Consider the following 25,455-nt stretch of genomic DNA (forward strand, 5'->3'; position numbering starts at 1 on the left):
AATAAATGCATGCCTTAGTTTTTACTATTTGAAGTGCAATTGTTAAAAAAAAATGTTTAAACCACTGTAAGCATTGTTTTCAAATGATATACTAGTACATGCTGTTTTGTTTTGCTTGAGTACTAAAAAGCTATATTTAAAGCACTGCTCTCCATTTACCATATATAAAATATGACATCTGTATTTTTTATTGTGACAAATAAATTCAGACAAATATAAAGAGTTGCATGGGCACTGCTTTTGTTGTATTTTTCTAACATTAACTTTTGCTGCACCGACGAGAATAGACTGGTTTATAACGTCAATTTTCTTTGTCAATTTCCTCCGACCTTTTCATTGTATGAATATTTTTCTTTACGACTGCTGACGTGGCTCCTGCTACTGCTGCAAGCCGTTGGTCTGCAGAAGCAGACATAAGTAGCATTTTTTTGTGGCTGTAACTGTTCACAGGCACATGAACTCAAATAGGTTGCTCCACTTCTTCTGCTCTTATTTCGTCTCGTGAGTAATTTGGATGAATTTAAACTCCTTTACGGCAGTCCTTTGGCTATTTACAGACATGAGGAAACCTTCTTTCACACACCTCCCTGTGAGAGGTGTAATAAATCCCTTACATTTTAACTAAACCTTGTTGTGCATGTTGGGAAAGTGGAGTTTGAACCTTATGATGTGTAGAAGACGATTCAAGACAAAAGCCGGAATACAAGGACTGTCTGTGGGTTCTTGCTTGACATGCTGTGTTGTTTAAATGCAAGGTAGACCCATGGTATGAGACTCAAGAGGACAAATTACTGAAAGGTGAGTTTATCAAACATTGCAAACTGTGACACGCCGTAGTCTAAAGATCGTTTTGTAGCTTTTACTGCAGTAACTAATAATATACTTACATCAAAGGTTAAAGCTGATTCTTCATTTGATGGTACAAATCTGCAAGAAGTGTCAAGAAATGAGAAGGCTGAGATGACTGCCTTTACCCGTGGAAGGGTTATAAATATTAAATGTCAGATCATGCTGCCAGGGAGTAAAAAAGAAATAAATAAAGCAAGCGCCTCCATACAAAAGACTGCAGAATACTGTAAAACTTCAGACGGTTTGGGAAGTGTAATGAAAAGCCCCTTTTCTGCTTCAGCTGAGTAAACGTTCTTCTCTGTTCTTAGCATGAAACAAACTTTGTTGCATTTTCCAGATGACCTTCAAACACGCAACTGGTGAAAGAGCACCGACGACCACCATGCCCCCAACCCAGAAGCCCTCCTTTGGGAGCAGCACCCTGGACACTGTGGATATTGTGGTCCTGGTTGTCTACTTCCTGCTGATTCTGGCTGTGGGTTTCTGGGTAAGAAGTCTGTCTTTATCTGTCCCCTCTTTGCTGTTGGCGATATAAAAACGGTTAAGATACTAGCGTTTGTTTTGAAACAGGAACATACTGAACCATGCTGGTTTTATCGGTTGTGTTTACCCGTTTTTTCTTGTGCAGCCTTTGTCATCCCAAGTTTATCAGTCTTCAAACTGTTTGAGTCACATGTACGAATGTCACAGATGGAAGTGAAAAAGCAACTCAAACAGGCGTGAAGCAGGAAATTATGTGTTGCTTATTGGTTCACATAAATGACTGAGGATGCTATAATGAAATACTTAGTATCTTGTAATCGAGAAAATTTGGTCATGTATGAAAAAAGTGCAACAGTTCAGTGAAAAAAACATAAAACCATAACTACAATCTGTTAACGTATATTAAAAATTGAGAAGAAATGTGCACATTGTTATATGAGTTATAATTAATTAATTTATTTCAGTTATTAAAGCCATTAATATCAGGGTTAGGGTTATTTATCTATATTTGATTATATTGCATTTAATAGTCACATGTTGTCATTATTCTTATTAAATATTATCAATAAGACTTGTGGTATATAAATGTAATATTTTAATCTAAGACTTTCATGATTTTAAAACATAGCATATGTTTTTAATTGAATAAATTTCACATTTATTAAATTCTGCCATTCAAAAATTATGGACATAATTCTGAGTGTCTTTTTTTTTATCCAGTTTTATCACGATATGTATTCATTAGATTTTGTGCTTGTGAATGTAATGCAGATTTTATATTTCAAGCTGTCTTTAGAAAAATATGGAATAAAACAGCAGCAAAACAATCTTCAAAAAGGTTTCCATAAATAAAATAAAATACGTCGAATCTGGCATATGGTACAAGCCAGATGCACCACATGAAAAGATGCTTCTAGGCTTTTTTTTTTTTTTTTTTTTTTAAAGAAATGTTTTATAATATTGGAAGTATTTTTTCTTGTCAGACTTCAAGATAGAAGCAGGAGCTGTTAATGTATCAACATTAATGTTTCACAAATCAAATTGTGACAAAATGAGAATAAAATATATGGATTTTTTACTTGCTCTCATCAAAAAATGGAAGTGACAGAGCAGTGAACCACAAACCAACTTTAGCTAAACATCATAAAGGGAAACACAACTGGTATGATGTTCAAGAGCAAACTGGACACCTGTGTAACATCGAAACCCTGAACACTAAACAACTTCCTCTGTATACTTTAAATAATTGACTTTGTTTTATTTTATTAGTCCATGTGGAGAACGAAGCGCAGCACAGTGGATGGATACTTTTTAGCTGGCAAGAGTATGACTTGGTGGCCAGTAAGTAAAACACCATCAAATCTTTGGAGGAAAAAAAAAAAAGATGGACTGATTTTCTGATTAAAACAGCTGAAGAAGTGCTGTTATCCTCTTTTTTTTAATTGAGGCCAAGTTGATCTAAATCCTAATTTCCTCAACTATATTTAGGTTGGGGCCTCACTGTTTGCCAGTAACATTGGCAGCGGACATTTCATCGGTCTGGCCGGGTCAGGAGCTGCAGCAGGAATTGGGGCGATAGCTTACGAATGGAATGTAAGACATCATATTTAATGTAAAAAAAGAAAGTCTGAAGAAGAATCAATGTTAATGTCTTTGCATTTGTTAAAAAAACAAAAACAAAACAGGGAATGTTTATGGTGTTGATGCTCGGATGGCTCTTCCTGCCCATTTACATTTCCTCCGGGGTGAGTTTCCCACACACACCAACTTGCACAGGAGTGCACTTATGGTGTGAGAGCGACTCCTAATACACTCTCTCCTCTCCAGGTAACAACCATGCCAGAATATTTGCAGAAGCGCTTCGGTGGAAGAAGAACGCAGTTATTTATAGCCGTCCTGTCCCTATTTATTTACATCTTTACAAAAATATCGGTATGGCACAAATACAACAGGGATTTATGTGTCTGGGTGGAAAAATTGCATAAATCTGCATGTATGAACTCAAATTGTTTACTGTATTGTTTTTTTTTCATTGTTGTGGTCAGGTGGACATGTATGCAGGTGCTGTGTTCATCCAGCTTGCTTTGAAATGGAATATCTACCTGGCCGTGGTGCTGCTGCTCGCGGTGACTGCCCTCTACACCGTAGCAGGTGACTTTTCTCCCTCCATCACCTAAATTGTGTAAAACATATTGTGCATTTGCACGTAGGAGTCCCGTGCGTTTCATCTTTTGTTTTGCGCTAGCTTAAGAAAGTGGCTGATGAACCATGCGTCGTGTTCTATAGGAGGCCTTGCTGCTGTGATCTACACTGACGCAGCTCAAACTGCAATCATGCTGGCTGGAGCTCTCACCCTCATGGGTTTTAGTAAGTCAGATGCTACTGATTTTGTCACTTCCCACTGCTTAATTTTACACGCCTATTTTTTGTTTCTGCCTCCGCTCCGAGGTTTTGTTGAGGTCGGAGGTTGGAATGTGCTGATGAAGGGATATTTCGCCGCCGTTCCCTCGGTCCGTGTCCCCAACTCGACCTGCGGCGTCCCTCGAGATGACGCTTTTCACGTATTCAGAGACCCGGTGCACTCTGACCTGCCCTGGCCTGGTGTCATCATCGGCATGTCCGTCCCCTCCATGTGGTATTGGTGTTCTGATCAGGTACCGCAATAAGTTCATTTTTGAACTCAGCCATCCACATACAAAAACATTTACATGCCTTGAGGTTTTTCATATAATCATGATGCAAACTCTTATGTACTTGCAATGTATTTTATTATGTTATCTGACATCCCAATTGAAAATGATGCCGTTTTCAGAATCTGCTGTTGTATTCAGTCCTCCTAAGCAAAAACTGTATTGCTTCAATTACAACCGCAGGTCTTTGGGGTGTGTTTCTACCAGCTTTGTACAACCAGAGAGTGAAAACGTTATCAGTTCTTCTCTAAAAATATATCACAAATTCTTGGAGAGTCTCATTAAGTCTTGCTTTAGGTCTGAGCTTTGACACATGAATATGCTGTCAACTGAAAGCGTATTTATGTGTATTTAAGCAAATGATCCAAAGTACCCACAGCTGAAAACTGAAGACATTTGCTTTATCGGTGAAATAAATGTTTCCGTTGCAGTTTTTGTTTGTTTCGAGTAAAACAGAATTGTGTTATAAAAAGCATGGTAAAGTATAAAATTATATTTAAGAATCATGATTTCTAGAATAAACATTTTATGATTGTTAAAAAAAAGGATATTTTTCATCTTTAAAAGACTAAACGAAAACTTCTATTTACTTATGTGCTAAACGTTTCTCCTGGATTTAGCTTGTTGACATAATTTTCTGTTAAAAACTTTCTGCTTCCCAGTATTAGTGACCTAACAGAAAAATGGACAGGCAGTTCAACTGATCATTTACTGACTTATCAGTTAGGTGACAACACTGAGTTACAGGATTGCTGTTCCCATTCTGATTTATGCTAAATAGATTCTTCCAATGAAAATCTCAGTCATTCATTTACCAAAGCCCGGAAGCTGAGAGTCTCTCTTGGTTCCCTGCAGGTGATTGTGCAGCGCTCTCTGGCTGCAAAGACTTTGACCCAYGCTAAGGGGGGGTCTCTCCTGGCTGCATACCTGAAAGTTTTGCCTTTCTTTGCCATCATGCTCCCCGGGATGATCAGCAGGATCCTCTACCCAGGTACAGATTGGGATGTTGGGGGAACAGTCAGGGTAGTTCCCTTTTTTACCGTGCTCACTGTATGATATTGTGTCTAGATGAAGTGGCGTGTGCAGACCCGGACCTGTGCAAGCAGATTTGTGGGAACTCAGTGGGCTGTTCGGACATTGCATATGCCAAACTGGTTATGGAGCTTCTCCCTGCAGGTGAGACGCTGTTTCTGCCGTTGCTCTCCCTTTTCCCCCCATCTTCCTTTCACACAGATGGCTGCCTACTTGCCCCTCTTCCTTCTCAGGACTGCGAGGGCTCATGATGGCGGTGATGATTGCTGCTCTCATGTCGTCTCTGACCTCCATCTTCAACAGCTCCAGTACCATTTTCACCATGGATTTATGGAAGAGCTTCAGATCTCGTGCTTCTGAATGGGAGCTCATGATTGTGGGGAGGTATGACTCACTGTAGCATCCAAGCGAAGAACAGAAACTCCACTTATGAAAATATTTTATTTTATAGAGAAGAAGAAATACAGCTTGATATATGGTCGTTTTGTCCATCTAACTCTCTATACACCAAAGTATTCATTCCCCTGGATAACTCGAAGTAGGGCATAATTGTAAAGTTAAAGGAAAATGAGACACATTTTAAAATTTTTTTTACTGATGAAAATCTGAAAAGTGCGGTTGATTTTACTCTATTACCCCTAAAACAATCTGGTGCCACTGTTTGTCTTCAGAAGTCATAACTAGCTGGCTTTGGTGGGAGAATTACAGATATTAGTTGTGCATTCTAAAAATCTTGAGTAGAATTTAGAATGAGACTTAAAAATTAATATTACAACACGCTTTCCATCCAACATAACTGAGTTTGACTTGTTTTATACCCACAAAATACCTGCAGCTGTAATGGCAGCAATAGGCGACTCAACAAAGTGTCGACTGTCACACAAATATTTATTGTATTCTTCAGTTTTTKGTTTCTGAAAAATGTCAAATTCATTTGTCTTCCTTTCACTTCACAATTATGCATTAGACTTTGTCTAAAATTTCTATAAAATACATACATATTTGATGTTGTGATGTAATAAAGTTCAAATGGTACTTTTGAAAGGCACTGCACTTCCAAAGTCATGATTTTTCCAAATGTTTTCACCTTAGTCCTTAAAAAAAAAAAAAAAAGAAGTTGCAGCTTAAAACCATGCATATCGGTTCAGCATACAGCTAAATTGCTTATTTAAAGCATTAAACTACATGTTGACCCTGCAGGGTGTTTGTGCTCGTCCTGGTGGCGGTGTCAGTGCTCTGGATCCCTGTCGTCCAGGCCAGTCAGGGTGGCCAGCTCTTCATCTACATCCAGTCCATCAGCACCTACCTGCAGCCCCCTGTAAGCATCATCTTCCTCATGGGCTGCTTCTGGAAGAGGACTAATGAGCAGGTGAGGAGCTTAATCATCAGACTGCATTTAAAAATGAGCCGTCTTGCTCCGATTTGCTTATGGGTTTGTTTCGTCACGCAGGGCGCCTTCTGGGGTCTCGCTATTGGCCTCACGGTGGGCTGCATACGCATGTTGTTGGACTTCATCTACCCTGCGCCGCTGTGCTTTGAAGAGGACGACAGACCTGGCGTGCTGAAATACGTCCATTACCTCTACTTCTCCATGCTGCTGTCCTTCATCACCCTGGCTGTGGTGGTTGTAATCAGCCTGGCTACCGAGGAGCCCAGTCCAGAACAGGTGAAGCAGCATTCTGGCCTTTTCTCAGCTGGTTCTTAGTTTGCAAACCTCACAGAAACTAAAACATTTACCTACAGCACCACTAGGTGTCAATAATGTGCTAAGATACAGGCAGACTCCAGCCGTGGCATGTTCTTACTGCTTTGCTTTCTGAACAGATAAGTCGTCTCACTTGGTTCACAAGGTTTGATCCGGCGAAGCCAAAAGAGCAAGAGGTCCCAGAGGAACACAGACGTATAGAAAGCAGAAATGGACAAGCCGTCGATCAAAGGAGAGGTCTGTCTCTGCTGCACATCTCCCAACTTCTACTTCCAAACTGCCTCGTTAACGCTGTTTTTCACTGACCTCTGCAGACTCGGCTTCGTCTGTGTCCAGTCCTCCCAGTCAGTCCAGGTTCATGTCTGCCATCTACTGGTTGTGTGGGATGGAGAGACGAAGTGAAGCGGACAGCGACGCCGTGGCCCCGCCTGCGCCTGAGCAGATCATCTGCACTCTGGATGAAAAGTCCAGTCTACGGCACCTCGTCAATGCCAACCTCATCATTTGCCTCTCGGTAACGGTCTTCATCATCGGCTACTGGGCTTGAAGGGGAAGAACTCCAAACTTTATGAAAGTATTCCTATCCCCTCTGTATCACGACGCAACCACAAACTTCAATGTGTTTTATTGGATCCTTATAGACAAATATGAATGAAAATATTTTTACAGCATGGCCTGCATTTCTGTTCAGCTCCTTCCCTTACTCTGACACCCCTAAATTAAAACCAATTGCCTCTAGAAGTTAGCCAATTAGGAAACAGACCGGTGTGTGATTTAATCTCGGTATAAATCTGTTCAGTGAACGCCTCAGAGCTTTGTTAGGGAGCAAACAGCATCATAAACAGCAAGAAAAGGAGGCGTGGCCTAAAGTGGTGGAGAAGTTTAAAGGAGGTTTAGATGAGCTTTGAACTTCTCATGGAGGAGTTTAATCTATTATACGGCACAACCAGCACCCTCTAGCACCAAGGTCCTACACAGCAGTGGCAACACAATACTGTGGGAATCCTTTTTTTTCCCAGCAATGAAAGATGAGCTTTGGAAATACGGTTGGAGAAAATCTTTGTGATATTTTACGTAATATGAAAATGTCAATCTCTAGTTGTGATTGATAGTTTACTCATCATTTTCTTTCTACATTATAATCATTTTACTTTGTGCTGGTCAATGGTAAATAAACGTAATCTATAAAGCCCTGTTTGCATTCAAACACAGATATTCACAAACAGGCAAGCAGCTTAGTACACAATCTGGGGTTAAATGACAGAGGAGAAAACTGGAATCAAGCCTACAACTTTAAGCCTGAAACACATCTACTTTATCCAGTTAGCCGCAGTCGCTCATAAAATACATTGAACTATTTGGTCACGTGGCTGTGAAAATGTTTGAGGTGGTACAAATGCTGCAAATATAAAATATGTACATATTTTTATATATGTTAACCTGGAGTTAACCAAAATTAACCAGAATAGTGATATTTTGTCCTCTAAAATACTGTTTCTATGTATTATTTGCAAAGTGAATTATATTCAAAGTATATTCACATTCAGTGTTTTTTTTATGTGCCTTACTGGATAAATATCTGTACTTGCAACCTTTTTCCTAAAGAGTTGAATAAAACTAATTGTGTGTAACAATGATGCATTGTGTGCCGAAGAGTAAAAAAGACCACAAACAAAGTCATAGTGAATTGTACTCAAAGAAAAAAAAAATAAAATAAAGATTTTAATGTTTTTTCTGTATTTGGTCAAAGCTTTGATTTTGGAGTAGGAGTGATTACAACAAGAAGATTGTCCCTTTTAACAATAAAAGCAAATCTTGACTCATCAAATAGGACTTTTCCCATTTAAAAATCAGCTTAGYGGACGTCAAAAAGGAATCCTGTTTAAAAACGAGACAATCAAACCTCACCCTGTTGTGGTCTTCAAGACATCTCTGTAAAACCACCTGAAAATGCAGCAACGAGCTCTGAACAGGCCATCAGCGGAAGACGGCTGCATCTCTTATTGCACCCTTCCCAATGTATTTGGTCATCGCAACTCTTAATCTGTGCTAAACAACTCACAATCATCTTTGGCCCGTTAGCTATTTCTTAATACCGTCCTGCAGGCTGTGAACATTTCATTTCTGTCAGATGAAACAGCCAAATTTGGAGGATGAAAATTCAGTTTAGCTTCACGATAAATAAGTGACAGTTTGAATTCAAATGTCAAAATTAAAATCTCAAAACTAAAACTAAAACTGCACTCAGATGCTTGTCTCCAAAAGGATTCTTAAGCTTTGACACTTTGGCATAAAAACAAAGAGAGGTACAAAAAGGTGAAACTTCTCCAGCATTCTTTTTTTTTTTCCTCAGTTAAGCTGCTGTACAACTCCGGTCCTTTAAGCTTTGGCTCTGCAATTCAATTTTTAGACACCTAGCAGAGCGTGCAGCAAAAAGAGTTCAATGTTGGAAGCGATGGCTGCACATGGGTTTTGTAGTTTAAGCCACCACTCTACGACGAGGCTTCTGGTTCGACTCAGTGGAGTAGACAAAATATTAAAAAAAAGAAAGAAAAAAAAAAGCTGTTGGCATCCTGTAAGCAGACCTGGCGCCTTGTCTTAAATGAACAATAAAAGCTGGAGCGCATTCTACAGAGCAGTGTTCTCTGCCTCAATTTGGGGGGTTGGGTGCAGGGTGGAGGTGGACTCTTGACCAGCAGAGCCCTTCACTTCTCGCTCCTCAATCACCTGAGGGACAAAAGCTCTTGTGATCCCCTTCATAACCAGGCCTCCATCTGCAAAAGAACAAAGAAACCCAGATGGAGCAATCACCAAACACATCATGAAATAAGACAAGCAGCTGCACACACACACGCACACACACACACACACACCGCTACAAACTCCACATTCTTTAAGACACCAAGGACTCTTCTGTGATTTAAATATAATCAATTCTGCTAAAAATGTATGAGGGATTTTTTTTTCTTTTTTCTTTGGTCTCCTTGGTGTGTTAATCTGTAAAGGCAACAAAAATTTTATGGTGCAGATCTGGCTAAGAGCATTGACCACAGAAAGTAGAAAAAAATAATTCTGATCCTGTTTAGAAGCACGTTAGTGTCACAGCAAACAGTTAAGAGACAGAGGCCATCGGGGCAGGGGTTAAACCTAAATGCAAGCAGGTTATGAACAGACAAATGCACAAAATCATGCCTTCACACATGAACATACAGGTGCATCTCAATAAATTAGAATATCATCCAAAAGTTAACCTGTTAGCTAGCTGGAGACTGCTAACAGTTTTGCCCACCCTCCTCTGCAAAACCTTAAATATTTCACTCTAAAAGCATTTTTTTCCAGCTTTTTGCACCATCAATCTTCCCATCTCCTACAGAGCTTCCCGTCCCTGCTAAAAATGAAACCCCCGCAGCATGACGCCAACACCACCATGAATCACTGTTGGTGTGGTGCAATCAAAGTGGTGTACAGTGTTAGTTTTCTGCCACAATTAGTGTTTTATAATGCAGGTTCAGTTTTTCCACATTTTCACCCCTTTTTATTTGTCAAAGGTTAATTCCATTATGTTCTTCCTGTTCAAAATCATGCACCATTTACTGCAGAAGTATCATGTTATGGTCTATGCAGTTACAAGGAAGACTCCTCACTTGGCATTTTACATTTTATGGAGTGTAAGCCTGAAAATGTCATTGTTAAAGAGTGCCATCTCCAAGTATATCATTGGAGAGTTGAGTGGAAGGGGGAAAAATGTGGTAGAAAATTGTACATGCAACAAGAATAAATGAAAACCCCTGAGATAATTGTGAAGTAAAATCCCAGAGTCATTTTAATATTGGTCTTATGTGACATTTTTATTTTACAAGTGACTGTATTTTGTCTTTTCTTGGCTTTTAGATATATATTGAATAACCAGAAACAAATTAACCTAATGATATCATAACTTATTGAGATGCACATACACCTGTCTGAGTTACATGTATTATACATGCAACAAAGCTCTAGTTGCTAGTTGCTTTCCCCCCCAAAAAAATAGACAAACAAACATGAAGCAGCAAAAAGTGCCAACACACCCAGCCAATAGGAACCTTACCATCACCTGCCCGGCAAAGCTCATCTTACAGGCAGGTCGGCAGCTCAGACATCTGCAATGTTTACACACATTTCCTGTCATGCTTCAGATCACCACACAGTTCCGTTCAGAGTGACACAAATCGAGACAGTGAAACCATAAGAAGAAGCTAGAGATCTAAAAACAGCAGCACCCTAAGAGGAAGCTTCAGACGGTTATCGGCAGACGAGCAGAAAGGGGGAAAAAATAAATAAAATTGCTGAAAAGTTGCTGGAAAGATGGCTGGAGATGGTGTTTTCTTCGCTTCAACTTGAACCAAAAAGAAGAAGAATTTTATTCAAACGTCAAAAAAAGTGAACAGCTTGCAGAATCCGACACAATCAGCTACTTTAATATCATAAACATGCATCTGGAATATTGTGAAAAATCCAACATGCTTAACAGATGTGACAGAGACCCTGGACTAATTACAACTTGATGTAAAAAACAAAACAAAACAAAAAAAAAAACTGCCTGATAAATTTAAATGAACAACTTTCATTTCATTTTGTTAAATAATAGCTTTTAATACTCTGCTTCCGAACCTGTAGAACAACGTAATCACCTGTTATGATCTTGGATGCAGAGCTGCAGATGCCATTACCGTTGTCATTAGCCAGGGGCTGCGGTGGCGGCGGCATGCTGGGTCGCACTCTTGGCTTTGGGGCGGGCCTGGAGGGGCGGGGCAGAGATCCAGTGGCGTACGGTGGCGGAGTGTCAGGAGGAGTGGGGGTTGTCGGGGGCGAGGGGTCTCCCTGGGCCTGCTGGTGGGCTTGAGGGGGTTGCGGCGGTGGGTGGTTTGGGGCTTGGATGAACTCTTTGCTGGAGTGACGACGGGCTGTGAGGGGTGGGTGACCGGGAGAGGCTGGGGGCTGGGGGCTGCTGGACTGAGAGGCGAATGGGCTGAGCTGCTTGGGCGGAGCCGGTGCCTGCTTTTTGGTGCCTTCAGTGCAGAAGATCAACAAGACATTATTTATTCCCTTGACTTTTTTTTAAGTCTTTTGACACTACAACCACAAACTTTAATGTAATTTATTGAGATGTTAAGCGATAAATCAACATGACAACATCAACATATAACATAAAGTAAAAAAAGAAAAGTGTGAAAACATTTGCAGAACGCTGTAAACTGAATGAAAGTGTGAGCTCCGTTCTCACCTCTGCGGACCATATGTGGGCTCGGCCCTCTTGACCCACCCTGAGAGTGCGGGGTCCCGACTGTAAGGTGGGGTGTACCGTTCCTCTGCTGAGGAGGGGTGGACAAGGGTTCCCGTGATTGGCTGTTAAAATACAACAGAGCAAAGCGTTAAACCATATCAATACTCTACTTTCTATGACACACTTTTTAATGGTGCAAAATAAAAAAAATACAAATAAAAAAAATTTATCATGCACACAAACATCAACATACATTTTCCATCACGAGATTGGACAAAGGTCAAAACAAGAGGAATCACTCAGATTTAGGCAAACAAGATGCAAAAACAATAAAAGGTCAGTCGATGCAGACACAAAACTGTTTCAGTGACGCATTGAATGCAAAACGAAAAAGCCCAAGAAGCAGATGAGCACTGGAACGTGCTGGTTAGCAGGCGGAAAGAAGCGCGTCGTATTGTTAAAAATAGGTTCAAAATTGCACGCAGAACAGAGAAAAAATAAACTGCACGATCAAAGCCAAACGTGATTTTCATCGCATTCTTAATCACGGAAGCCAAATTAAAATGCTGTGCATGAGGTGGAGGTCATTGATCTAAGAGATCCAGAGTGGTCCTTACAGTTACCAATCAAACACATGGCAAACAAAAAGGTTGGGCGGGTTCCGGACTGGTTGATTGGTTGCGAGCAGACGGTGGAGTACTGTTGCGACCTCAGCTCGCTCCTTACCTGCTGTCCTCTGCGCTGGGCTCCTTTACACCCTGAGGCTGCACTGCGGCTGCCTGGACCCCACCCCCATGAGCTTCACCGCCTCCATCACCACCAGCAGCAGCAGCAGCAGCGGCGGTGAACAGACCCGGCTGCTTAGCCTCTGGACCTGGCGACTGAACCTGGGGGCACTGCAGCTCGGACTGGGAGGAACCCTCAGCTTCCAGAGGAGGCAGTGAGGGTTGGAAGGTGGGTGAGGTTAGTTGTGTCTGCTTTCTATTTACAGTGCTGATTCTGCGTGGAGCAGGCTCCGGATGTTTGTTAACAGGGCTACGAAGGAGGGGGAAAGGGAAGAGAGTTCAGGAGGGCAAAACCACACGCCAACCAAACAGTGACGGGGAGCAGGAGACAGAGAGAGAGAGAGAGAGACAGCAAGGAGCAGTGAGAGATGGTGTAAGACATACCGAAAAGAGATAAAGAGAGAGATAGTACTTCCTGAGAGCAGTGAAACTAGGCCAGTAGGAAGAACCAAAAGAGCACATAAAACCACGAGAGCAGTCACCTCTGAAACCGAGCAACACTGGGCTGCACTCTATAAAAGTTACAGGCGACACCAGAGCTACAAAAAGCAACACATGAAGCCCACACAAAATATAAACCTACAGAGAGACCTAAGCTTTAATTGGAAATTAAAAAGATGACAAGAGTACAGAGCAGTAATACAAAGAGAAACAGACAAAATCATGTACCGACAATGAAAGTTTCTTCAAAACATATAAAGAAGCAAAAAACAAAAAAAGTTTCATTACCATGAAACGGTACGTGATTAAATTGTAGTGAAATCTTGCAAACARATGAGGGAAAAAACAGTGCAGCGATAAAAGAAAACATCATCCCTTCTTTCTCTGGTCAGTAACTGAATTCATTAACGCTACATGCTGCTACGGCACAGCTTTGAAGTCTGGGCTAGGCAGATCTTCAGTGGGCGTCTCAGTGACCGTGATGGACTCGTCGGCCACTACGTAAAGGGCAGAGACTGCCGGGCCCCGCGACTCCTGCCTGCTCAGTGTCTTGGGGCGGGAAGGGAGGACGAGGGGTAGGCTGAGGCTGAGGTTGGGACGAGACGGGTACCTGTCTTTACGGGGCGTGTGAGCGTCCCCTTCGTGCCCGATGCTGCCGGGSCGTTTCCTGTCCAGCCCGGGCTCCAGGTCTGGGGTCGGCGGGTGGCTGGGCATGGAGAACATGCCTGAAACATTGAACTCCACCTCTGTAAGAAAGAAGAGATGCGATTAACAGAGGCAAAATCTCCCATTTAATTCAGACACAACACAGAAAGAAATGGAATGGAACCGTTTACTGTCAAAACTCTGTGTTTTTGTTGTTGGTGGGGAATGAATAAAAACTATATCTGATTAATTAGGTGCTAATCAGAGCTAATTTCAATTTACCTCCAGGGAAGAACCAATCAGCATGTTGGATGATGGGTTCTATGATGGCCCCAACATGGACAGACGTAGCTGCTGCCATCTCTGCCAGCGTCCTGAATTAGCAGTGACACAGCAGCAAAATAAAACGAACAAAAGCCGGGAATAAATGCACGTASTAAGCATTCAAGAGAACTGCAACAAAGAGCCCGTCTTTTACCCCTCTGTTTTTGCCCACAGCAGGTTGGGTCCCAAGACAATGGCGATGTTGCTGGGAGTCATTTTATTGACYTCGCTTTCCTGAGCCAGTTTAGCCAGGAACTTCACCAAATACCTGCAAAAGAAACCACCAGTACCCTGSTAAGCAAAAGAAACTGCTTTTCTTTTACAATACAGTTTATAAATTGGTAAATAAGAGCCTTATGTTGGCTGTAATTTAATAAAATTACCATGAAGCTACACAATCACCTTACATCTTCAATGACTGAGCTCTTTTATTGTTTTATTGCCATATTCATAACTGACCAGTAGCAAGAAATCATTTCTCTGTAAATGCATTTAATATCTACATTTATAACATATGAGATGCTTGAAATATAGTTTTGAAACACTGATATTTGAGGGCTGGATTTGGATCTTGGGACATCTGAGAGAAATTGGCTGATTGTAGCAGTCTGAATTTTAAGAGTAAGCAATAAAATCTTAAAATCAATTGGGAAACTGACAGGAAACCAGTGAAGAAATGGCAAGACTGAAATAATGTGTTCATGCTCTTTGGCATCAGTTATAAAAGGGAGTTTTGTGAAATGTACAATTATCTGTTCTTTTGCTACATTTAYARCCACTGCTTRTTGGTGATTYATTTTACAGCGTTAAAACTGTTCCAAGATTTCAAGATCTATAATTAAATTACTTTGACTTTTTTATTATTATCAAATTTCTACAATAAATTMTCTTCAAAAGGTGTGGCATTTAAAGTGCAATTTAAGTTCTGGTGAYGTAATTTCCAAACATCTAAGTGAAACATTGCTGAGCGTTCTCATACTTAAAGTTAGCTTTGTGAGCCTTTGGCAAATTGTCACATATCACCCAGAGAGCCTGGAGCCTTTTGTCAGGGTCAGAAATGCTGAAAACACACAGAAAACAATTGCATTAGTTGCAGGAAACATGTCTTGCAGGATATTAAAAATCCCATCTGTGCATGTGTGTGTACGCTTTATTACTTGGAGGCCTGTATCCACTCATCGTACATGCTAAACGTCATTAGAGGCTCAGGTAGCTCCCTGAGGTAAGACTTCAGAGCTCCTGTAAGAAGCACAAAAATACTATGAGAAATACATTTTTAAAAAAGCATCTTGAGAAAATGGTGTTACTTTTCACTAAACCACCGCGGAAGTTGTACCAGCAACTGCATGTGGATCTGAGTAGAACTCCTCAAGTTGCGAAGTGGAGCAGTCCAGTGCTGCTTTCAGCTTTTTAAGTTTTGAAGCTCCAGCAGCAATCCGGAAGAGTCCCTTAGAGGAACATGAGAAAGAGGGGGTGGAGTGGGGGGAGGGAGGGGGGAGTTAAAAAAAATTAGCACTGTTGCACCCAGCTCTGGTTAACACCTTAAAAATTCAAGAAGCTACAGCAGCACCGGGAATAGGAAAGGAGAAGTAGATATCTGTCAGAAACAAGAGAGGAACCGTTCTGGTATCGTCAGAATCGTTTGTCTCTGTTTGACTGAGCACCAGACAGACGCAGCACAATGGTTTGGTTTCACTTCATAAAAATGCTTTAAATCACAGTCAACAGGGARTCCAGCAGTACTGTTACATTTAAAAGTGTGCAACAGCAGAGAGGCTAATGGCGAACAGATGTCCACACACACATACACATGTTTTATCCCTGCAGGRCCAAGACTAGCTGACCAAAACTTGGCAACAGATGTTTCCAGACTGTAGATGCCATCCTTTATGGAGCCTCCTCTCCTTCCAGCTCAAACGGAGACGAGCATTTACTTTTTTTTTTTTTTTTTTTTTTTTTTACGGCCAAAGATTTATGTTGAAATTCTTGTTAATAAGCATCAACTTTGCCCCCTACGTTGGTGGGTTGTTTTCTGACTCATGCCTTCCCTTCATCTTTACCTCTTCCCTCATGCCGGTCTCCAGCAGCATCATGACGCAGGCCTCTAAAGGTAGAGCGATCTCTCGATTGCTCTTCTTCAGGTGTTCCTCCAACGCCGTTCCAAACGCAGGCTTCTCTATCCATGAATCTACATGAATGGAATACATCAACATGTCGGGGCCGATCGAATGATAAATRGTTGTTTTATGTGGCTTTTAGTCTGACTCAAAGACTAAATGAAAGTCCTTCTGCCTGATTTTTTTTATGCAGAATTCGTTACTCAAATTAGGTTTCATCTTAGGCTCCATTTATAGTCTCACGTWATCATGGTGTTAGGTTTCTGAGATCTATATATACTAAAATAGATTTTAAAATAAACATGTCTATGACTTCTGAAAAACTAATTAACTCACTAATTGTGAGTTTAAACCCAACCACAAATATCTAAAAAATCTAAAAAAAAACTTTAGAGAAGAAAATAATCACTGGAAAAGGTGTTCAGCTACTCTAGTATTTTCCCATCTAGAACAATTTCACTTAAATAATTAGTAGGCATAACTAATTGAACATAAATATTTGTTGATCTAACAAATATGTTTTAATCCATTATTATCCAAGCACTTTTGCAGTGGGGTAGACAGTACTCTGCTTTCTCTCTGTCCGTGTCTCGTGACCTGTCCTGTGTTCAGGTAACCCCAGCAGAACTGTGCAGTGATCAGCTGAAACAACGAATTTCACGACTTGTGAAGCAGCATGCTACTTTTACTAACAGAGCAACTTTTCTGTACGGTTTGTTCGAACACAATATAATAAAACCTACAGTGAAATATGTGATGAACCAAATTATCAAAGAGCTTTATTAAAACAGAGGGAACCCTGCTAGCGTTAGCTTAGCACTTCAGGGTACCATTTCACAAGACAACAAAGCCAGCAGGAGTAGAAAGTCAGCTTACTGAGGACTGTGGCTGTGTGTGTCGACCCAGATATGAGCTAAGGGCAAAATGTATGATTAAACAATGAAACTTCCACATCACAAGCTGACAGAACATTATGGCAGAACATTATCCCCATGTGGGAGCTGCATGTTAAGTCTGATCTGCAGAATCTCCAGTTGGGACAAAATGTCTGTTGCTATCAAAAGAACTAGATAAGATAAAAACTAGAGAGCTTGCCAAAACCTAAATTTAACAGTGAGTGAGTACATTCATTACTGATGAAACGTAGTGTGATATTTTACTTCAAAGCCGCCGTGGTTTCATGTGTCTTCTTTGAATGAAGTATCGGACTGGGAACTCGGTGTTAGCAATGTGTTCTAGCCGGTCAGCTGAAAGCTCTAGTTAAATCAGAGAGAAAAGCAACACAGGACTCCGGTGGCCTCAGCCTTAAATCGGATCCAAGAATAACATTGGCATCAGACCTGACTGCCAGAATGCATCGGATCAATCCCGACCGTAGAAATACTACAATAAAAAATTAAATCATGCATCCCTCCAGGAGGGTCGGGGCCTTTCTCAAGCAATCATTGAGAGGTGGGGTTCACAATCAAKTAGATATGATTCACTGAGCTAATTTAACCTTTGTGACATAACTTCTTATAGACGGAGGATAATCTATTCCCAACCTTTCTATAGAAACAGAGTCTAACTATTGCATCAGTTGATAAGCTGACTGATTCTGACTTGGTGGTTTCATTTTCCTTTGTTGGGTAAAACTCAATCCTCTTCTGTTTGCACTGAAAGGAAATGAAACTCTCATTGTGATTCACACCAAGAGCTATCAAGCTGGCTTAGATCACAAGCCCGCTTGGACTTTTTTCACCCTACCGCAGAATAAAGCAAACACTCGTGGATCTTATAAACAGCATGTCCTCACCTTGCTGTATTTGGATGGTGGGGATAGCTGCTTCCAGAGCTGACAGAGACTTCCTGTGATACTCGGCCTGGGCCTCTAACAACTGCAACACACACAAATACAAAACGTTGCCATCCACGAATCAGCTGTTTGGATTGTGAGGCGAGCTATTAAACTCACCATGATATAATAGCGTGCATAGTCTCCCTCTTTTGAGGCAAAGTTGTACATGTCTGCAGACAGCTGGTCCTGTGGGATGAATGAAGGTGACAGCATCCTTAACCTTTGTTCTGAGCGTCAGCCATAAACTCCTCATTACGACACTGATGAACCCCACATGACAAAGCTTTGACCTTTAATTACACTACACTGCTAATAATCTTCCTGGCATGATTGCCTTGAGCCATTCTTGCAAGGCCTTCTTTGTTCAGACACTTCATTAAACCGAGGAATGTACACCTATTAGCTCAGACGAGCCTCCGTTAAAGACCATGCTGAGCAGATTACTCCATGGTTACCGATTGTTACCTTGCATATTTCTACTTTATTGAGAGCTTCGTCCATCTCATCCTTGAGTGAGTCTACTTTAGCTGCCATGGCCTGGTTGTTGGACTTTGTTGCCTGATACCACCTGAAGGACATAAAACAAATCACACCGCAGCTTACCGTTGAAGACATATTTATATACATTACATGGAAAAACACAACCTCTTTTTCCTCATTGACTGATATTAAATCTTTCTTGCTTTAGATAAGTTAGATTTTTTTTTAATTGCTAAATGACAAAATAAGACAATTTTTCAAGATATTTTTCTTTAGCTCTCTTTAAAAATGGCTTAAGTTAAGGAAAACTACAGCCACATTAAAGCAACTTGGAAAAGTCCAGTTGATGATGATATGGCTTTGCAAGTTTCACAAGATTAAATGGAGGCACATCTGTGGATGTATTTTAAGGCAACATCTCAGTCACATACTACCTTTTTGTGTGACATCATGTAGAAATGAAAAGCAATCAGCCAAGAATTTAGGAAGAGAATTCTGGATCTCCACGGTTCATCCTTGGATACAATTTCTGGATGAATATAAATGCCCTGTACATGTGTTCAAATGATTATATGCAAGAATAAACAGCTTGAGAATCTCCAATGATCAGTTTGGGTTCATGTCTATGTCTATGAGATGGGYTCTGTGTCACAGGTAAACATATTTGGAACGAAATGCGTGAATCAATCACACAAAGATCTCMRTGGACTGAAAGACCACTCAGAGAGAAAGACATAAAAACACCAGATTTCAGTTTTTTTAAGACGTGTCCTATACTAGGATGAAAGTAAAAACCCCTATTTAGCCATAATGACAACGTTATATGAAGGAGAAGACTACAGTACATCATCCCAACTGTAAAGAATGYTGGTGGCAGTATTARTCCACTTTTCAAAAATGGATGCATCATGGGAAATACTTGAGCAACACGTGAAGACATTATTTAGGAAGTTAACACTTGGGTGCTAGTGGGTATTCAACATAAACAGTAGAGTTCACTGCATCACTAAAGCAGATATAAAATGTAATAAGCATAATAAGGTCAGTGTTTTGAAGTGCCCATCTCACGCTTCAGACACATAGAAACTCATGGACCGAGCTGAAAAGTGTTTGACATTAAATCAGGCTAAACATTTTTTTTTTTTTGCTCGTTGCCAAAGTGGAAAAATAGGTTACATCTTTGATTTTAACTATATTTACAAGGTCATCTCCAAAATGTGGCTTTTTTAGCTCAAACCATATCAACAACAACCAAGCCTTCATGTCAAATTGAAAATGTAAAAACTATAAGCTTCATAAATTGTGGATTAATTAATAAATAGGCATCAGCCGTCACACAAATGCACCTCGTCTTGGCCGAATCGTAATCCAGAACTAGCCTGGCAAGCTGCTTCCTCTGTTTCAGTATGTTAGGAATCTCCACCTGTAGGAAAAAYATTCAGGAATCATGAAAAAGGCTTGACTAAACGCATAACACAGCATTGAGAATTTCTTTCCTACAAATCTGTGAATTACACAGTGMATCTAATGCTTCAGTGTACAGAACAACTGTTACAGAGCAGCTGCATGACACATACCGAATAGTTTGTGGAGCATAAAATGAGTTATGTCTGTGTATTTTTTTTTACCTCTGCCAACTGGTTGAGAGGATCCAGAATATCTTTTTCGATCTGCAATTCATGCTGCATAAGTTCGGCAGCTAACCGGCTCTCAGTCTCGCCRCACACCTCCAACATCTTGCTGCAACGCACACAAATATATGATGATGTCACTGTTTTCACAATTCTAAGTGCAGTTTCTACCAGAGACARGTGATTTTTCAGCCTTTCAAATAGTCACAGTACTGGTCAATGCTGCTGCTTCACAGTTCCTGAAATCCTGTAAACTTTATTCCCCTTTTTGTGAAGCCACAACCAGGAAAAAAAGTATTTCATTGGTGTTTTATGTCATAGACCAGCATAAAATTGTGTATAAATGTGAAGTAGAAGYAAAAGGTTTTGAAGTGTTATTACAAATAGAGAAACAACCGAAAGAGTTGCAGCTGCTGCTGTTGCAGCTTTTTTGTACTTCTTACCAACTTTTGCCCATTTTTYATCTGAAAAGGAGCTCGTGTGAAGTGCTGCTGCAGATTTACCATTTGCTGCTGAAACATTCCCACAGCATGATAGCRACTCCTCCATTTTTTATAAAATGGCGAGGAGATCTCTCTGCTCCAGAGCTACCACGGACGTCTTCTGTGTCTCTGATTAATGCTCTCTTCATCTGTGCATGTTCTTTTTTGGGGGGGGATGATGGATTAAACAGAGCTGTGTTATAAGTTTCGAATGTTGTTTTATAACCTTACTCTGCTTTAAACTCCTCCCCAGTTTTACCTCTGACTTGATCTTCATAACATGCTTCCCTAATGTTCTTCAACAAACCCCGGAGGCATTCACAAAACGGCACAAAAAGGGTTAAATAAATAAAATCCCAATAGAATATGTTCATGTTTATGGTTGTAGCGTGACAAAACATGAAAATGTTCGAGGAGTGTTACAGTTTTTCCTCACCCAATCAGGCCCTCGTCTCCCAGCTGAGCTCCGCCTTCCTGCATGGTCTGGGACAAGCCCGTCAGCGGCAGCTTTTTCTGCAGCAGGACGTAAAAACAAAGTTAGGCTCTTATGAAACAAAACGACTTGAAGCCGAGTTATAACTTTAGGAAAGTCACAAAGTATCCCGTTTGGATAATTTAAGTGACAACAACACAAACAAGCTTGGCAAAGGAACACAAGCGCAGTCAGTTTCGGTGGTAACACCGACTGCAGCTGCTCTACAGGGATTATGACTTTGGCAGGAAGCCATTTTTTTATATCTATGCATTACATAAGAACAGATGCCATGTGCTCACTGCACAAGACACCAATCCCTGTTACTGCAACTCTGAGAGGTGTGCCGGAGCTGTAATCTCTCTACATGCCATCCGTGTGGCACAGAAGCATCTGCAAAGTTTTTACAGCAACGCATCGAATGTTTATAATGTGACTAGACAGTAAAGTTGTGTTTAGTTTAAAGTTCAGCTCAGATAACAGAGCAAAGGCTAACAGCGATAGCACATTCTTCTTACATGTCTTTTCTCTGTGTCGGTGCCAAGTTGACCCTGCAGACAGGACACCAGCCTCTTGTGCATGTTGTGCGACACCAAGCGCACCAGCTCCATCCGCCTCTCGATCTGCATGAACCACGCGAGACAAAAAAAACAAACAAACAAAAAAAAAAGAAATTAGAAAACACAATTCAAAATGAAAAGAAAACTGTAGGAAAAGATCAGTGCACTGGTTCGAACCAGGATGAAGGAAACATGAACCTTCCATCTTCCTGTTCAACATATACGACCCAGGTGAGGGCTACAAATCAAAACACAGAGGTTGGATGAGCACACATTCATCTGCAAAAGTTTCCGTCCTGCCCTTGGTGTCGGGACGTCATGGAGGATCTGACTGTGTTCTGCAGCAGAACAACAAGCAGCTAAGACACAAAGACACGACGAGGATGAGTCAAGAGGGAATGCAGTGATGGGGCTCTTTAACGATGAGGGCAGGGAAAGCTTTTCTGACGGAGACATGTGAAACTTTAGAAAACAATCATACTGACTGCGAAGCTGACTTAGCAGGTTATCCATCCTGAGCAGTTGTTATACAGATATTACCTGCTGTTTTACATGCCTTGACGCTGTAACTATAAACAGTGCGGTGTACATTATAACGACCCTTGTTCAAACAGTGAAAGAAACACAAACTTCAGATAAAGCATGCCATCTAAACATACTTGACGTCACATGATGTCACATTGAGGAGTTCTTTTTACTTTGATATTTTGTTGCAACTCATTATTTAGTCCAGATAAAATCTAGACTCAGTATTTGATAGTAAACCTCCGTGCGCACATGCCTCTCGTGACAACACATGAGGTACAACACAACTAGTTTCAGCTCTTAGAGCAGTTGAACTTGTTTTTTAGTTTGTTTTCCCACTTTAAGCACCAGGTTTTCACCAAATCCTTCTTGCAAAAGTTGTTTGCATGTGACCTGCGCAGCCGCAGGAAGCGTTTTAGTCATATCCGAGAAGACGGCACTGATTTCAGGATCATTTTACAACGATAAAACACAAGGAAGTGCATTATAAGGAGAACCAGGGAAAAATTGGAACTGAACAATTGCAATTTTGTGATATTAGTTTTTTATTTACTTCACGATAGACATCAAATTAGTGGAAAATAGTCAGCAGTTGTATCAGTGATGCCAAGTCTGTCAGGTGAAGAATGCAGGTGTGTGGTTATTCAGCAGGTAAAATATTATGTCATATTTGTAAAATACTTATTGCATTTCTTTCTCTTGAGGTCTGGACAGGCTTTCTATTTGTTTTTACATTTGACCACAAATAGCTGCCTGCCTGTTGAGTATTATCTTCCTCTTCCTTTCTCAATGTAAACATCCAGCTGCGCCCAAAGATCTGAGTCTATTTGCTGTCAGATCTCATCCTCTTCCTTCACTTTTATCCTCTCTAATTCATTGCTCCCTTTTAGAGCAGCATCACAGCTGGATTTCACTTTCTACCCTGGAAGATACAATAAATACAATTCCTAACTCTAGGAATATCTAGTGACGACTTGATTAGTTGCAGGTCTTCCAATAACGTCTGCCAAGAAAGAAAAGAAAGAGCTCTGAGAGTCCGCAGTGTGGGTGAGACGGCTGGGCTACAGACATATTGATCACATTCTGTGTCTTTAGTGAAAACTCTTTCCAAGCATATAAGAGATGGAAGTGTACAGAAAAGGGAACACAGAGCAAACAAGACAATATAAAGATTAAGTACAGAAGTAAGTCTCTCAGAAAAGGAAAATCTTGGTGGGTTTCTCAAAGATTTCTGGCTAAGAGAGTCTTTGTGTTTTGGTTTCGCCATCCTCCCAAACTCAGACCTCTGTTCTTGCTCAATTAAATATTCTCAAGCACAAACTCAACCACACACCCCGATAAAACGGTGGATTAAAAGTTGGACGAGAGGGGAAAAAAAGGAACAGGGCAAATCTCTTGAAAATAGTCCCAGACAAGCCCACACGCACCAAAAAGGAACAGAGATGACTGCTTCCACTCTGCTGTTACCACACTTTCCAAAGGTTCACACTCGCTGCCAACTTTTCAGTTTTCTGCGCGTTTTCTTTTCCAAGATGCAGTGAAAACTGAGCACAGCGAGCTCCAGTTGCTGACCTTTGACCCACAACAGCAGAAATGTGGAATGTTCAGTGAGTGACTCAGAAGCCGTGTGGACGGGCACATTTTCACTTTGGTAGACTGAAAAGCTGCATCATCGAGGTAACTGGAAGATGACTAGCTGGCTGACCTGGCAGGCAGGAACTAACGATTATGAAGATAATGATGAACCAGAAGTAAGAATTGAATCTAAAAAATTTTCCAGAGAGCTAGACTAGCTCAGAAGAAAAGTTGCTTTAGTTGGAAGTAAAAAATAGAGTGAGCAGCTTTATTTTAAAGTCCAAATTCAATTAAACTAAGTGTCTAAGTGTTTTCATGTGATTCTGAACACCAGAATGCGAAAAAAAAGGAAAAAGAAAGAAAGAAAGGTAGCACTTTTGCAGTTTTCCCCCTTTTCTGGGAAATTACATAGGCTAAGAACCAAGCACATTTTTCAATTTGGAGTGATGAATCAAATCAGACCAGATACATTTTTAAGTAGGATTCTGTCTGTCATTACAACCATCCATCCATTGCTTTCTGCTCATCTGAGATCAGGCTGCAGCCAACATGTTTCAAGGTCAAAATGGACAAAAAGCCCCTCCAGTGAGCTCTTGGTCTGCCTTGTGGTCTCCTTCAAGTTGTACAAACCCAGAAAACCATAGATGTTTCCCTACATGATGGTGTTCATGGGTCATAGGCCAAATCCAGGCAAAATATGACTTATTTGTCAGTTTCATCTTGTTCCTGGTACTTTCAGTCATGAGCAGTCAAAAGGGGACTAGCACCCTTTGCTTGGTGCAGAGAATAGGGAGACTATTTTATGTGCTTTGTGCAGGACTGCACAGAATTTTCTTCTGTCCCGGAACAGAGACGAAGTTTGAATTMGATTCTTTTGACCCCAGAATAAGAGTTGGTGACTAACATCACTGTACCCCTGAAAAATCTCGCTAACTTAATAAAACAGTTGGATTTCCAAAAAAAGATGTATGCACACACTTAAAAAATGTCTTGCTTGCTTGAAATGTTGATCTGCTTATCGCTAAAAATATTCTTGCACTCGGATGCAATGCTTCTTGTAAAAATGTTTCCTGCTTCTCTTCCTCTGATTGCACACACTCTCAGCTCTGTCCTACATATTGACGGATGACTCTGTGGTGAAAATGAGATAGTGATGTCACTAACTCTGTCTTATAACTGGAATTGTTACCATGACACAATTGTCCTCCATAAGGGAGCGTAGATAATCTGCAGGTGCAGAACGTAAATGAGTGATGGTTTCATTCCTATATACAAAGTTAAAGCATGACTCGCATAGGAGCAGAAGATACTTGCTGAACACAGAAACATTTTCTAGGGGAATTAGAGCATATTTGTAAACAGGGAAGATTTTTTTTAGTGTGAGAGCAGAGATTTAAGCAAGAACTGTACATGTGAAAACAAGAAAAATATTCATTAAATAAAAATGTGCACCCATTTTTTTTTTTTTTTTGCTTGTTGAAAGACAGGTTTAAAGTTAATCTATAGATCGCATGCCTATCAGCTGGCAATGGATGATGTGTGCAGTGGAAGTTGCCTCA

At 40.7% G+C, this 25,455-nt stretch overlaps 2 protein-coding genes across 7 annotated transcripts in view; one reads left to right on the forward strand and one right to left on the reverse strand.

Moving 5' to 3' along the window:
* Positions 1 to 8,498, forward strand: slc5a11 (solute carrier family 5 member 11). 3 transcript variants are annotated; one of them, XM_008416795.2, is made up of 15 exons: positions 1 to 1,336; positions 2,602 to 2,673; positions 2,821 to 2,925; positions 3,018 to 3,077; positions 3,160 to 3,264; positions 3,378 to 3,483; positions 3,619 to 3,699; positions 3,781 to 3,986; positions 4,878 to 5,013; positions 5,091 to 5,198; positions 5,288 to 5,438; positions 6,255 to 6,423; positions 6,505 to 6,720; positions 6,879 to 6,996; positions 7,074 to 8,498. In XM_008416795.2, exons 1-15 carry the CDS (start codon positions 1,187 to 1,189, stop codon positions 7,304 to 7,306), a joined length of 2,016 nt encoding a protein of 671 aa, XP_008415017.1. In that variant the 5' UTR covers positions 1 to 1,186; the 3' UTR covers positions 7,307 to 8,498. The 3 variants fall into 3 exon arrangements, with proteins under 3 accessions (XP_008415017.1, XP_017161677.1, XP_017161679.1); XM_017306188.1 differs by having other exon boundaries at positions 3,619 to 3,986; XM_017306190.1 differs by lacking the exon at positions 1 to 1,336 and having other exon boundaries at positions 2,059 to 2,925; positions 3,578 to 3,986.
* Positions 8,443 to 25,455, reverse strand: part of arhgap17b (Rho GTPase activating protein 17b) — a 26,235-nt gene continuing 9,222 nt past the window's right edge. For 2 of the 4 annotated variants that reach the window (XM_008416798.2, XM_008416797.2), the window contains 18 exons: positions 21,755 to 21,859; positions 21,201 to 21,277; positions 20,280 to 20,391; positions 19,998 to 20,074; positions 18,637 to 18,739; positions 18,289 to 18,357; positions 18,130 to 18,211; positions 16,278 to 16,405; positions 15,554 to 15,665; positions 15,375 to 15,456; positions 15,197 to 15,277; positions 14,372 to 14,485; positions 14,176 to 14,267; positions 13,859 to 13,994; positions 12,749 to 13,057; positions 12,023 to 12,144; positions 11,430 to 11,807; positions 8,443 to 9,533 (listed from right to left, as the gene is read on the reverse strand). In XM_008416798.2, the coding sequence (XP_008415020.1) occupies positions 9,388 to 9,533; positions 11,430 to 11,807; positions 12,023 to 12,144; positions 12,749 to 13,057; positions 13,859 to 13,994; positions 14,176 to 14,267; positions 14,372 to 14,485; positions 15,197 to 15,277; positions 15,375 to 15,456; positions 15,554 to 15,665; positions 16,278 to 16,405; positions 18,130 to 18,211; positions 18,289 to 18,357; positions 18,637 to 18,739; positions 19,998 to 20,074; positions 20,280 to 20,391; positions 21,201 to 21,277; positions 21,755 to 21,859 (2,325 nt within the window). In that variant the 3' untranslated portion in view covers positions 8,443 to 9,387. Of the gene's footprint in view, positions 9,534 to 10,846; positions 10,899 to 11,429; positions 11,808 to 12,022; positions 12,145 to 12,748; positions 13,058 to 13,858; positions 13,995 to 14,175; positions 14,268 to 14,371; positions 14,486 to 15,196; positions 15,278 to 15,374; positions 15,457 to 15,553; positions 15,666 to 16,277; positions 16,406 to 18,129; positions 18,212 to 18,288; positions 18,358 to 18,636; positions 18,740 to 19,997; positions 20,075 to 20,279; positions 20,392 to 21,200; positions 21,278 to 21,754; positions 21,860 to 25,455 lie in introns of all 4 variants that reach the window. The other 2 variants (XM_008416799.2, XM_008416800.2) reach the window with 2 other exon arrangements.

Source organism: Poecilia reticulata, linkage group LG8, assembly GCF_000633615.1.
Source record: "Poecilia reticulata strain Guanapo linkage group LG8, Guppy_female_1.0+MT, whole genome shotgun sequence".
In the NCBI taxonomy this organism is placed as follows: domain Eukaryota; kingdom Metazoa; phylum Chordata; class Actinopteri; order Cyprinodontiformes; family Poeciliidae; genus Poecilia; species Poecilia reticulata.